The sequence below is a fragment of the Malania oleifera genome, chromosome 3 (assembly GCF_029873635.1).
Source record: "Malania oleifera isolate guangnan ecotype guangnan chromosome 3, ASM2987363v1, whole genome shotgun sequence".
NCBI classification, from domain to species: domain Eukaryota; kingdom Viridiplantae; phylum Streptophyta; class Magnoliopsida; order Santalales; family Ximeniaceae; genus Malania; species Malania oleifera.
In genome coordinates this window covers 69384917-69397147 of record NC_080419.1, presented here as the reverse complement: position 1 = coordinate 69397147, position 12231 = coordinate 69384917, and the positions used below count along the sequence as shown (strand labels likewise).

Genomic DNA, 12231 nt, shown 5'->3' with positions numbered 1-12231 from the left:
ATTTAAATTTTCTAGTTAATCTTTGTAATAAACATTTTTAATATTTCTAAATAAATTATAACTTTAAATAATATTTTAATTTCAGTTTTAATATTTTATAATTAAATTTTAATTATTTACTAATCAATATATAACTAAATTTTAACTAAAAATTTATGATTAAAATCTTTAATTAGCATTTCATTTGTATTTATATGTATATACACTTTCCCCGGGCACCTCCGAGGTTACTACACCGGCTTCAAGGGTAAAATGCATAACGGCTAGTAAATTCTCTCTCCGGGCGCTCCCGGCCGGACGTAGAAACTGACCGACTATAAACTCTGCTTTTTGAATTAATTCAAAGTGAAAGTAACACAAGAAGAAGCAGGGCTATGGAGAAGAAGGAATTAAGGCTTCTCAGTGCTGAAAACTTTGTCGGCTTCGATATTCCGACGAACCCTTTTGAGATGCTTCTAGCGGTGGCCAGACTCGCGTCCGTCGTCCGCGAGAAGTCCCTCAAGCGACCTGCTCCCTTTCCTTGCTGTGTCAGTGATCCCAGTATTGCTTCTTCATCCCACCAGACGCAGAGCAGTTGCAGACTCGAAACAGAGCAAGGCTGGAAAAAGAAACAGAGACGGCATCAAGAACAGGGTGAACCCAGCAACCCGACTGCCCTGCGTCAAATTAACCCTTCGTCTGTGCATTCAAATGCGATTGGGAAGCCGTATTATTTGAGAAATTACATATCAAGAATCAGCGGCACCGACATGGTTCTGGTCATTCGGAAGAGGCTTTCCGAGACGGACGTTAATCCCAATCACAACCGCCTCTCCATACCCTTCCGGCAGGCGAGGGCGGAGTTCCTGACGGCACAAGAGAAGCAGAGTCTCTTCGAACGCTCCCACGACGGGAAGAAATTGAAGGGGATGGAGGTGCCGATGATTGTTCACCCGGTGCTGGGTGAGTTTGTATCTGTGAATTTGAAGAGGTGGGATATGAAGAAGGGGAATGGGAAGACAAGCTCCTCCTACGTGCTGGTCTCCGCCTGGAATAAGGTTGTCACGGATCACATGCTTAGGAGAGATGACGAAATTCAGCTTTGGTCTTTTCGCCGCGATCGGCAACTCTGCTTTGCTTTGTTTAGGTTTTGATTCATGGAGATGGCTGAAAATAGAGTCAAGAAATTAAGATGCAACATTTTGCGTGTTCTATTTTGAGATTCAGTAGCACTGCTAGTCCTAACTCCTCGTTAATTGTAATCAAGTAGCAATTTAACGTTGCCATGATAATTGTTTCTATGAAGTACAAATATAAAATAGACTGTTTACATATTATTGTGTTACTGAGAATATTAAATTTTTAGAGTTCTTCAAATTGATAATATTAAGTCTTTTCAATGTGTCATATGTGCAAGAGAAGATGTTTAGTTAGTTTAACTCTACCATCATAATATTCTTATGGAGGTGTTGCCATGGAGAATTTTGAAAAAATGAAGTGGAAGAGGGATGCTTATATACATAACTAAACTCTAGACCCAATAGATTTAAGTTTTGGGTAGTCTATTAAAACACTTTTACTTGGCTAGAACTTAATTAACTAAGAAACCTGACTTGGACATAACAAAAATAAGATTTATGTTTTTTTCTTGCTTTACATTTGATCGAAGATGTTGGCATTGAAAATCAAACTGGACGCTTTGCATGAAAATCAAATTGGATTGACTTTGCAGCAAGGTGGAGATGGATAATTAAGCTTGGATCCCTTTAATTATGCACAACTAATGAGTTGCTACTGAAAGATATTCTTATTGTGATATATTTACTTTAAGTCACAAAAACAAATGCATACATATCATGTTCTTGACAACTTATGTATGTGCTTGTGGAAGATTTATGGAGACTAATATTTGAATTATGTTGTTAATGTAATGGAAGATCCTTTGTCCTTTGTTTCATCAAATGGAACTTGGCTTCGATTGGATTTAGTAGTAACAACATCTGCTTAGACGCAACACTCAATGCATAAGGTTCTTTTAAGACATGATATATATAGTAGTAACAACATATGCTTAGACGCAACAGTTAGTGCATAGGGTTCTTTTAAAGCATGATATATATATATATATATATATATATATATATATATATATATATATATATATATATATTTGTAACCCACAACCTAACAACTTAAACTATTAGTTAAGTGATTGTTTCAAATGGTATCAGAATCATAGTCGCAAGAAGATGGTGGGTTCTAATCTTGTTGTCAACATTTGTTGTGTGATTGTTAAAATGGGCTAATTCCCCATAATGGATGGTGTTTATCATTTCCTTATCTTTCCACATGTAATCGGGCTGCTTGTGGTGGGGAGTGTTGAGGCATAATACTCATTGATAGCCTACAAATTTACAATTTAAGTTTTTTGGCAAAGTGGCAACTTGACTGCACACCTCATTTTATCCGGGCCCTTATCTAGTAAAAATAACTCTTGTCAAATTCACTAGTGCGATAAAAAATTTAGAAAAATACATGGAAAATAAAAAATAAAAATTTTGATGACAACTCCTCCATGCTTATACTTGCACACATCACAAGGATAGTAAATAAATCAAAATAAAAAAATAAATTTATTTATTTTAAATTTGATTGGTCAATCAAGTTAGTAAATAAATAAAAAATAAAAAAATTAATCAATTTGTTATGAATTCGATTGATCAATCTAGTTGGTAAATAAATAAAAAAAATCAATCAATTTATTTTAAATTTGATTAAAAAGTTGATTGATCAATTAAAGTTAAATTAGTGGTTCTCACTCTAGCCTGTAAATAGAGTTCACCAAAGAAGTGAGGGGGGAGGAAAATTTGAGAGAAAAAAAGCTAAGGGTGAGGTTAAGAGGTTAAAAAAACTGAGGCAAGGTTTTGCCAAGTGGTAAAGGAAAGAAAAGTCGAAAGTCCTCAAAGAAAAAGGAGTAGCTAGGAGTTGCTAAAAAGCATCAAAGAGAGCAAAAGAAAGCCAAAGGAGAAATATTCAAAGAAGGGAGAGCTCTATTGATAATGATAGTGGCTGGAGAGAAAAAGACTAAGAGGTAAGCACCTTTAATTTTTCTTGTATGCATCTAGTTATGATCATTTTAATTAAAGTTGGGTTTAATTAAGCAAATGTTGCTGAATGGTTGAGAATAGGGAGAACTGTGTGATAAAATTAATTTGTAGAATTTCCGAATATGTTTTATTTACAAAATTAGAATTGATTTCTGAAAATTGGTCAATATTGATTTGGGTACTGACTTAATTCTCCATTCAATCTTTTAAAAAATCCTCAGCTCTAATTTGAACCCAAAATTGAAAGCTCAGAATCAAAGACCCTAACCCAACCTTTTACAATCCCAAAATTTTAAGTCAAAATACCCTAATCAAACCTGAGATGAAAGACACAAAAATTTGAGTAAACTTGACCCAAAACCCCGAGCATCTGATCCGAGAACCCAAGTTAAGGGCCCAAATCCAATGACCTTGATCCAAGAACCCATGTTCAAGAACCTAAATCCATGAAACCCCATACGCGACCAAGGGACCCATGTCAATTTGAACCAGGTCCAAGTTAACTGACCCTTTAACCCATAACCTAGACCCATTTGTCCTAACTTAGCCCAATTAACCAACCCAATATCCCCTAGCCCAATAGCCCAAGTCCAAGTTGAGCTCAATACCTATTCAACCCAAATCCTAAACTAACTCAATCCATTTGAACCAAGCTCATTACCCAATTAAACCCAGACCTCCTCGGACCCGATTGGGCTTGACCCTAGCTCAACCTAAGCTTAGATTCAATTGACCCATATCCCAATTAAACTAAGCTTGATCTATCCCAAACCAACATGGTTCAATTGAAGTCAAATCAAAGACCTATGATCCATTTACATAGCCCCATCCCGGGACCGCCCCGTTTTAAAAAAATAATAATTTCTTTTTAATTCAAAAAATTAGAAAAAATAGTAAAATAAAATTAGTAGAAATCAGAAAAAAAATCATAAAAAAAGAAAAAAAAATTCTTTCAGTCATTTTTTACTTAGGGAACAAAAAAAAATTCCAAGATAAATAAAATGGGGGAAAATTCTTTAAAATTTATAGAAAATTGAAGAAAAAATATTGAAAATTCTAGAAAATTCTTGAAATTCTTTTGGAAATCTGAGAATGTTTTGAAGATCCTTTTTTTGCTTTAGTTTGATGTATTTATATGATCATTTTATATGTATAGTATTTTTATATATCTTATTTTGTGTGCGTTCGCTTTCGAATGATATAACAAAGGGTGAAGAGGTGTTTTAGTCCTCATTTATATCAGTTCTAGGGGATTTATCTAACAAGATCGCCTCCTTTGGAGGTTTTATTAGAAATTCCTAAATAGCACTTGGTTTTGCATTTTCTTTTAAAATTTCAATATTTATTAGACTTGTTTAGGAGTTAATTAAGGATCATATGATTCAAGTCAGGATAATTTATAATTAATTAGGTACCATTCTTAGAATGAGTGTGCAAGGGGTTACTAATACCTTCTCCTCGTATATATGTACTCTCGATCACAGCTTTGGTAAAAGTAAATCGAGGCTACTAGTTCTTTGGCCTTAAGATTAGTCTAGAGACTAATCAATGAGTAGTAATTAGGTGAACTAACCACATTTAGGAAAATAACAGGTTAGTGGCAACTCCATCAAATCATTAATATTATTATCACCCATCGCCATTTTGAACCCTTCTCTTGGTTGTTACGATAACTTGACAACTCTACTGGTGACCGCTAGAGAGTCGAGCCATTTAGTAACTATGAATTATCCCAAATTTGAATTTAATTGTAATTTTTATTACTCCATGATATTTTACTTGTATATATGAATAATTTCTGTGTATATATGAATATCTCACCTGTTTATTCAATTTTTATGTTTTCTATGAATGTTGTGAATGAATGGACAAGTGTACGTAGGGTGTGATGATGTGATGGAATGTGGGTTTATACTTTGAACCTTATGTGAGCACACACACTTTCACATGCCTTATACTTAGGCTTTACTCTCTTAGAATTAGATAATGGTGTAGTAGCGTTGGCACCTTTAAGGCATAAGTCTTCAAGGGTGTGTAAATCACTCTGCTTAGTTTATACTTTGTCCAAACTTATTGGGGAAGGATAGACGACATTTTGGGACTTATTGTCGATAGATAAAGAGCCTAAACCACACATAGATAACTCGATTTTTCTCTCATAGGATAGAGTCTCAAAGAAAACCCTTAATCAATGAATCCACTACGGTTGGGACAAGTGTAATGCCCCAATTTTTCATACCATTTTTTCCCATATAAATAACATATATATTACCTATCAGCCACATCAACACCTCTGATATCACATAAACATAACTTAACCTAAAAGTGGGTACCGGGTACACAATCATATTCATATACACAAACCTAACAACGAAAGTCATTTCATATATATATATATATATATATATATATATATATATATATGTACACATATACATACCACAGCGAATACACATACCAGAGTACCAACCATTCATACATACAAGTCTACCACAAAACCTTTAGAGGAATCGACCCTCCTCAACTCAAAATACTCACCCTGTCTAACCAGGGTATTAGCTCCCCTCTATCTCGGAGCTCTATCACCAGGTCTATCTCGGTTTCCTGAAATATTTAAATGATTGGGTGAGACACATCTCAATAAGATGGAATAAATTATCTACAGTGTGTGGCAGTATGAGATTCTTTATATCATAACATATATATATATATATATATATATATATATATCCATATCACTGATAATATCTTCTAAGAAAATATACCATTTCCATAATTACAATCATATAGATATACAACACAAGCTTTCATAAGCTTTTACTTTCATTTCTAAAACCATACACACGCAACCCATAATTACCAGCGAAGTTCTCGAGAATAGCTGCCTTGATATCATTTGCATCCAAACCTAATTACTCAGGTTCAGCTACAACTGATATTTATCAGAGCACTCACCTTACTCAGTAAGCCCTCAAGCGGTGTGTTTTACTTCATTTTATTTATTTATATTATTAACTCATGCTATTTCATTTCTCATTTTCTTTCTCATTTCCATTCTCATTTCATTTCCATTTCAATTTCCTTTTCATTTCAATTTCCATATCTAGCTCATGAGTGTCATCGTAACCGATACATCTGTGCCTGTACTCATGCCTGCCCTGAGGATATCTCTCCACGTCATGCTTCCCCCCTCCCCCCCCCCCCAAGAATAGGGTTATGCAGCTTGAAGGCTAGACCTAACTGCGGTTAGCCGACTCAGTTAGATCAAATTATCATACCATATATCCAGTATCTATAGTACGACTGGCAGGCCAATAGCCCTGATCTGGACTCAGGGAGCACAACAACTCTACTATATAGCTTAATCGACTATCACACCACACGCTTCACGAGTCCGTGTGGTTGCACTAACACCACTAGCAATAGTACCGTGCTCAATATCACAACCTATTATTAGGGTGTCCATATCCATCCATCATGGTTATCGCTACCACATACCCACAATCATTATGCGGTATTAGTATTTCATCAATTACATTTCTATATTCATATTTTAGAACTTCACATTTCAATTCTCACAATTCAATATTCATATTACAGAATTAACGTTACAATATTCAAATTTCTCATATTCATATTCCTCATATTCACATTTCTCACATTCACATTTCAATATCTGTATTGTAGTATTCACATTACAATACTCACATTCTCATATTCTCATTTCAGTATTCACAATTCATTATTTTCATTACAGTATTAACATTGCAATATTCCTAATTCAGCTTTCACAATTCAATATTCACAACTCATTTCATCTCATAAATACATATACATACCTCATTTCACGTAATTCACATTTCTCAATAAAACATTTCCATATCTCATATTCATCATTTCTTAGAAGATATACATTTTTCAGTACATTCCATTTTCATCATTTTTCCCCATTTCAAAACTCATATCTCAATTAACATTTCATAATCTCATATGCTCAGTATAGATCAATTAACTTAATTTCCAAAACATTTTAGTATAAATCATATACCAAAAAAATTTCATATGATATTTCATATCATAATAAATTTCAGGTAAAATATCATAACACCATTTTCACATAATAACTCAATCAGTATTTCTCAAATTGACTGTAATAATTTATTCCCCTTACTTGACTTATTTAGATTTTACTAAAACACCCAATTTCTACGCCCCTCAATGTTCATAGCCCAAAAACCTAAAATTCACATTTTCCCTAAATTATTCAACTCAACTCTAGAATAATTTCCATTTAACATTTCCTAGTTTTCGTATACTCCAAATGAGCTTAAAAACTCTAAAATACACCACTTACCCTGGTTTTGGGATGGTGCCCTAGAACCCCAAATTGAAATTCTGCTCTACGTAGTTTGTAGAGAATCTTCCCAAAAACCTCGTGGTGGTTTCTGATCGTCCATTTGGGCTTTAACAGAGTTGGAATCGAAGAGAGATGGAGGGAGCTTCATAGGGTTTGGGAGGGAGAGAGAGAGAAAGAGAGAGAGAGAGAGAGAGAGAGAGAGAGAGAGAGAGAGAGAGAGAGGAGAGAGAGAGAGAGAGAGAGAGTGACTGAGTGATTTTTATTTGTTAACCCAAATGAGCTTGTAGGACTTCTTTAATGTGCTCACTGTAGAAAAAACTAGCGATGATTTTCTGGAGTGGATAGGAAACCGTTGATGATTTAGGGGTTTTACTGCGGAGCGGTAACAGGTGAACGGTAAAACAGGTAGGTTAAATAGAAAACCGGCGACGGTTTCCTATCCACTCCAGAAAACTGTCGCCAGTTTTCTCCTCTCTCAGCCAAAAACCTCTTTTTTCCTATTTCTTTTATTATTTAATTTTTTGGGTCTCTACAACAAGAGTTTCTTCCTTCTTCGCAAACTTTTTCCATTCTTCTATTGCATATTATTTTGAGTTCCCTTTCATTGTATATTTAACATTGTTAATATTTCACCAAATTTTGATGCATTCATTCTAGTAGTACACATTACTTTGCCAAAATTATAGATTAATCCTAAACTACCCCATGGATGGCTTATTAGAGGTGTACAAAGAATAGGAAACATAAGTGCAACAACATTTAGAAGGCAAGCAAAGTCAGCAAGGAGACAATTTGACTTAAGGAATTGATGTGGTGTTGCCAACTCGGTTTAAAGTTGACATTTGATCAAATTTTTTGAAGGAGTTTAGGGTAATCTAGTTAGGTTGATGCACTAACCAGGTTAATCTTTGGGTCACAAACTTCTAACCATCATGGTCTCAAGTACTTTTTACCCCTTAGACAGGATCTTTGGTTGCTAGGGCCTCACCTCAATTTTGGACGGGAAGGGAATCTCAAGAAATAGTATGGCTATAGGAAAAGGTAGACATGTAGGGAAAAATTTGCTTAGATGGAGAAAGAGCCATAAGGGTCAAATTAAATGTTTAGTTGATGAAACAAAAGTATCAATGAATAATCTTCAAGTACTAGCAAAACATTAAAAAAAAAAATGTTCCTAGAAGCCAAGGAAGAAATGGTAGCTTTGAAAGAAGGGAAAGGAACTCCAAACATAAGTAGACATGAACAAAGAGTTATTAAGAACCACCGAGACCAAGAACAAAGGAAAGTCTCAAGTCCTACAAGAATTTGAAGTCCGACTGCAAAGTTGGGACATTGAGTATAAACAATTGTAGGCTAAACATAAAAAAAGTAGTGCCTTATATACAAAAAAAAGAACACAATATTAGGAGGCCGAGTTTCGGGCACTAGATCACCAAGCATTTGAGATGACCCATTAAGAACAAGGAGCCGCTAATAGGGCAAGAAACATGGCTGATAAAATGAAGCAAGTTGAGCAGGGAGTGCATCCCATACAATTCGATTCTAAAATTGCAAATTATGCATGATGTACACCAAAAGTTGGGTTGGTTTTGATGCTTCCATTAAGAATATGTGTTTGTTTGTTTGTTTTTTGTTTTTAAATTCTTGTAATGAAATTAGTTGCAAAAAAAATCTAAAAAAATTAAAATATAATCTTTCTTTTTGAATTCATCTTTGTACTTTTCTTAGACCTGATGTAATAAAAAAAATGTGGAGTGTTGAGATTTCTCTAAGAGTTTTGGCAAAGTGGTTGTTTTAGGTTGCATTGCACTTATAAACATTCATGTATTTCATGCATAATCATACATAACCATTGCTTGTGGGATCCTGCTCACATTATACAGTTGCATGTAGAATCAGTGTATCAAAGTTACAATGCTAGGAAGACCATTGAGTTAAATTGTAATTTTAGGGTTTCAACATTGAGGAGAACAAATCAATTTCCTTGCATCCTTATAATACTCAAAGAGTCTAAATTATGGGGGAACATCTAAAAAGTCGAATGTTGTGACTTGAGCAAAGCTATAAGGAAGTCAGTCAAGATGTCCAAGAGATAAAAGATCAGGTGAACAAATTAATGGAAATGCTCACTATCATGAGTAAAGAGAAAGTTATATAGCCACCAGAACTATTAGCTAAGTAGGATGATCCTTCATTTTTTTTGGAGTTCACATCGATCAATAGACACCCTCTTTCATAGCCAATGAATGTGATGATGGGTCAGGGCCCAAGTTCACACCCATTTGTAATGGCAGTGTCAAGGTTGCATGCAACTCTAGGTTTTATACAAACTGGAAATAAAAATACTCAATTACCACCAATCATTATTCCCGACACTGAAGAAAAGGGGATAGCTACACAAACTGCTGGAGAACAAGCCTCTAGCTTTGAGGTGAATTGTAAATATGAGGTGTTAATAGAACGTTTGTAAGTTGTGGAAGGTACAAATGTATTTTAGATCAGTGGATGTGTTTGATTTGTGCTTGGTGCCTAATGTTGTTCTACCGCTGAAATTTAAAGTCCTAGATTTCAAAAAATTCAATAAGTCTAGGAATCTAATTACCCATTTGAAGATGTATTGCCAAAAAATAGTCGCATATTCAAATGATGATAATTTGTTTATCCACTGTTTCTAGAAATAGCTTGACTGGAGCAGCCGTAAGATGGTGAATCTGGCTAGATCATACAAGGATTCACAAGTGGAAAGATTTGGCTCTTGCCTTTATTGTTTAGTATACACATGTAATCAAAATGGTTTCAGACAAGCTAACTTTACAAAACATGGAGAAGAAAACAAATGATTCTTTTAAAGAGTATGCCTATTGATAGAGGGAAGCAACAGCACAAGTGCAGAGGCTTGAGAATAAAGAGGCAATTTCTTTATTTTTCAACATTCTCAAGGATCCATACTTTAGTCATCTCATTGAAAGTACTCCCCAAAGTTGTTCAGACTTGATAACTACTAGGGCAAGAATCGAAGGAACATTCAATAAGGGAAGGATGGGCAACTCCGGTACTAAGTAGAGGGTTGCAAAGAAAAGAATGGGCAAATAGTGAATAGTGCTAGATGGACAAATGATAACATAGTTTTTAACCCTATAGTAAATAGTGTAGTTCAGCAGAATGTGCAATCGCAGATGATTTCTTTGGGTTCGTTGTTAACTCTCAGACAGGAGAACGTTTAGGCCTCAGAAAGAAGACTTCCAAAGGAGAGAAGAAGAAGGGAAATTCATCTCATCCTGATGACTTATGTGAAATTGTTCCTGCAACTAATTAAAAGTCAGCTAGTTGCCCCAATACTAGGAGCACCATTTCAACCTCCTTACTCAAAAGGGTACGACCTTAATGCCTGATATGAATATCATGTTGGGGCATCAGACCATTTGATGGAAAAGTGTTGGCCCTTTAAATACAAAATTCAAGCTTTGAGGGATGTGAAGTGGTTGGATTTTTATGATGAAAAGGAGCCAAACGTGCATGGTAATCCATTGCCTAACCATGGAAGGGTGCTAATGAATGTTATAGAAAGAAAAAACAGTGAAGATATGAGAGAAAGGATAGGTCAAGTCCAAACCCCATTGGATGAGGTCTTTAGAGAATTACATCAAGAGGGAATGTTGAAAGAAGGGGCACTCTACAAATACAAGATCACATTGATGGTGTTTCCAAGAAGGACTAGACTTTTCAGTGCAGGAATGTAGTACATTTTGAATTTTTTTTACAGAACTTAATGAATGTTCAGCTAGTAGAGTTCCTTATTGGGTCGAAAGATCAACCAGTTGTCAATTTCAGTGATGGATCAACTTGATGGTGGAAAATTGGGTTTACCCTACTTTGGAAAATATTGAATTGAATAATTAGCATGTACTTAAGCATCTAGTGGTGGCAAGATCAATGTAATCCTGAAATGTTTATAAATTTCCTCATTATTATTTTTTTCATAAAAGGGTGGTGCCCCATAAAATCCTCCTATTTAGATCATTTTGAATTTGAATGATATAAAATGCATTTCAATACATTTGTCTCATCTCATTACATTATCCTTTACCTGTCATTTTCGTCAAGTTTTATCTTGTTTTGTTTGTATTTCGTGCAAGGATAAATGAAATGATTTTACCGGTATGAAAGACTTGGAATTAATGAATGACTTGGAGAATCCAATTAATAAGGTAGAATCATTAAAAAGAAGAAGTGGACCTACCTCTAAAAATATTAAGAATGTTAAGGGAAAACAAATGGTGTCTAGTAAAGGTCCCACTTCAATAGTAAAGTTGGGTATGATGCGTTCTTACTTCAAAATGGATGACAGACCATCTTTCTGCTACCCAAAAGAAAAAAAATCAAATGAAAATTCCCTTGCTAGCCCCGTTGACCTATAAAAAAATATTTCTTAAATACACCATCAGAGGATAACCCCTCACATTAGGGCCATTGCAAAAATATTAACATAAAGCCCTAGGAGAATCTCAAGGAAGAAAACAAAGAAAGCCTAGGTGAAAAAGGGAACCAGGATCCCTTCAAAAAGAAAAAGGGAAAAATATAGTAAAATAGAAAAAAAGGAAAAAGAAAATAAGATGGAATGATCAGGGGCATATTGTTGTGTCGGGCACCCCACTTGTGCCAAACACCAATACTACAACTAATGCTATTGAATATATAAAAAACTAAAGCAATGCAGAAACTAATAATAAAAGATAGTAAAAAGAAAAAGACAACAATTATGTACTATAAGTTATTAGAACCCGGATG

At 34.7% G+C, this 12231-nt stretch overlaps 1 protein-coding gene across 1 annotated transcript; it reads left to right on the top strand.

Annotated features, from left to right (window-relative positions):
* The first annotated feature begins 374 nt into the window (after nt 1-374).
* Nucleotides 375-1133, top strand: LOC131151355 (B3 domain-containing protein At5g24050-like). The gene has a single exon (XM_058102597.1). The coding sequence runs from the start codon at nt 375-377 to the stop codon at nt 1131-1133; it is 759 nt and encodes a 252-aa protein (XP_057958580.1).
* The last annotated feature ends 11098 nt before the right edge of the window (nt 1134-12231 follow it).

Bases quoted from the DNA above. Each gene is read 5' to 3' on its own strand.
- LOC131151355 (XM_058102597.1), top strand. From the start codon at position 375: ATGGAGAAGAAGGAATTAAGGCTTCTCAGTGCTGAAAACTTTGTCGGC.